Source organism: Cyprinodon variegatus, unplaced genomic scaffold (genome assembly GCF_000732505.1).
Source record: "Cyprinodon variegatus isolate N-32 unplaced genomic scaffold, C_variegatus-1.0 Scaffold770, whole genome shotgun sequence".
NCBI lineage: Eukaryota > Metazoa > Chordata > Actinopteri > Cyprinodontiformes > Cyprinodontidae > Cyprinodon > Cyprinodon variegatus.
This window is the reverse complement of record NW_015151223.1, coordinates 102,423-105,034: the sequence shown is the minus strand read 5'-3', so window position 1 is coordinate 105,034 and position 2,612 is coordinate 102,423. Positions and strand designations below refer to the sequence as shown.

At 37.2% G+C, this 2,612-nt stretch overlaps 1 protein-coding gene across 1 annotated transcript in view; it reads left to right on the top strand.

Moving 5' to 3' along the window:
• The window catches only part of syne1 (spectrin repeat containing, nuclear envelope 1), a 172,957-nt gene that overhangs the window by 159,780 nt on the left and 10,565 nt on the right, over positions 1-2,612 (top strand). Inside the window, exon 133 of the mRNA XM_015395967.1 lies at positions 1,536-1,736. Within this exon, the coding sequence (XP_015251453.1) occupies positions 1,536-1,736 (201 nt within the window). The remainder of the gene's footprint in view (positions 1-1,535; positions 1,737-2,612) is intronic.

The following is a 2,612-nucleotide window of genomic DNA, read 5'->3' as shown; positions in this document are numbered from 1 at the left end:
AATTGTTGTTCCTTCTTTAAGTTATAATAAAAAGAGATTTAAAGCACAGTCTTAAGATTTCCAACCAATATTACGTAATTTTATAAACAAACCTATTGCTGATCTGTTGCCGCTCACTGGACCTGTATGTGGTAGTTTTTGTTTTTTTTTATGGTTTCTGCTCTTCTTTCCAGCTTCCTCTCTGACTCCCCTTAATAATAACCAAACTTTATTGATCTCACATTGGAGAAATGTACCTCTGCATGTAACCCATCCCCTTGTGGAGCAGTGGGCTGCCATTGTGCGGCGCCTGAGCAGCAATGTGGGGTTTAGGGTCTTGCTCAGAGACCCAGAGTGGCAGTCTGTGGGAGAGGGGCTCAAACTCAGAACCTCAGGATTCCAAGCTCTATGCCCTAACACTACGCTGCCCCTCCCCTCTTCCTACTTCCTCTCCTTATTTGTCTCTTCCACTTCCTCCTGGCATTATTCTTTCCCTCTGCATCAACTCCATCACCAAGGATGACACTTATGCAAATATTGAATGTTTCACTTTAAAGACAGACTCTCCCTTAGAATATATTTTCTTTTAAAATAAATAAACACGTCTTTTTCTAGTCAGCCAGTACCAATTGATTTATAATTTAAATGATAAAGCAGACAGATGATTTATGCGTTAACATTGTTGATAGACCACCTTTAAAATGATGTGTGCACTGAACACATTAAAAACACTATCATGCCACTCTATGACCCTGCATTGTTTGCTAACCAGCTTCAGTCATGCTGTTAGGTCTCATGTCCTCACTGGCCTGGCTGGCTCGTCATGCTGACGTCGGCCCCCGCACCATGGAAAATCTTAATTTGCTGCATATGGCTGCATCCCGCTCATTTCCTTTTTATTTCTCCCTCTTAGTCTCTCTCCTCAATTCATCGTTATTTCCTGTCTTATTTAACATGTTTGCAAATTTAACCCGCTCCTCTTTATTTATTTATTTTTTATTTAGTGCGAATATCAAAAGTCAATCCGTCTTTCCTTATTTCTATATTTTCTGTTTCACTTAAAATACTATTGAAAAAAGTATTTTCTCAATTCACAAACTGATTTGATATGACTTTAGATATACAATCTAGGTTTTAATAGTAATAAAACATAACTTCAATAAATAAATTCCATCTGTTGGGAGGATGAACGCTTATCAGAAGCTGCAGAGGTTTTTTCAAAATACATTTAAAATCCATGTTTTGTTTCATTGCATTTTTCCCTTAAACCAATTAACCTCTTGGGAATATATTTCAGATTTAAGGTATAATGATTTAGAAGCTTAGACTTCCATATTGAAGCTTTAGTTTGCAAACATTTGCCATTCTTTATCCACATTTTTTTACTGCAGTAAAGCTTTTAAATAACAATCTTTTAAATAAATAAAAAAATACAGCTAACCATACCAACTTGACAGCTTTTTTAGCTCTTTATTTCAAAACTTAGTCTTTATATACTTAGATTTCTTTTACATCAATGGATTTTTACCATTTTTGGTCTTTATATCTGACTACAGGAGCTTCAGAAGGCGTACGACAAGCGCAAGTCTATAGTCCTCTCCATCAACCTGTGCAGTGCTGAGTTCCTGCAGTCAGACACAGAGGAATCCCGCGAGCTGCAGGCCAAACTGAAAGACATGAACAACAGCTGGGATAAACTGGGCAGCTCTTTGGATGAATGGAGGGCCTCGCTTCAGGAGGCTCTCATGCAGTGTCAGGTAAGTGCACGTCATTAGGCTTCCACTCTGACTTATTTAGAAATTCACACATACAGGAACAGCAGTTCCAGGGTTCCCGCGGCTCCTTAAAAAGTCTTAAAAGGCGTTGAATTCTTCAAAATAAAACTAAGGCCTTAATTGGTATTAAAATGTCTTAAATCAGTCTTTCGTAGGTCTTATTTTTTAAAGCATCATAAATAGGATCATTTTTATTACGATTTATTTTTGTAATCTAATTAAAACATTAAAATTGAAAACATTTTATTTTATTTAAAAAAAAATATCGGCTCGCCATTATTGGTTCCGTCCCGATAGCGGAACCAATAAAAGCGTTGCTGCGGCCGGGACATTTGGGAGATGCGCCATTAACTTTTGGTCTGGAAAATATGAGCAAGTGTAAATGTAACCAAACTTGTCTCCAGCCAAGAGTTTTCTCCATGGCTAAAACCAGGGAACATACATGAGGCTCAGTGGATTTAGTGCAAGAAGTCATTCAAACTCGGAACAATGGAAATTAAGGCAGTGGAGACGCTTTGTGTTTCGTGCTTCGAAACACAAAGCGTCAAAATGGAGTTACTGAGAAACAGCTGGTATTTCTCAGTTTAGTTCCACCCTTGTCTCTGCAACGCCTCCACTTATCACCAAATCAAACATACTAAGAAAACCATACAAAGAAAAATAGCTGCAAAAAAGACTTAGCACTGGTTATGTTGTGGCTTTAAAACAAAGTTTTAAAGCAAAGTTTGTGAATTCAGTTAAATAATTGTTCAAATATATCTGTCATTTGTGTGTTTTTAGATTTCTTCCTGTATGGAAGAGATATTGTCTGAATGATCATTAGAGCAGTGGTTTTTTTTATAATAAACCTCTGGGCTA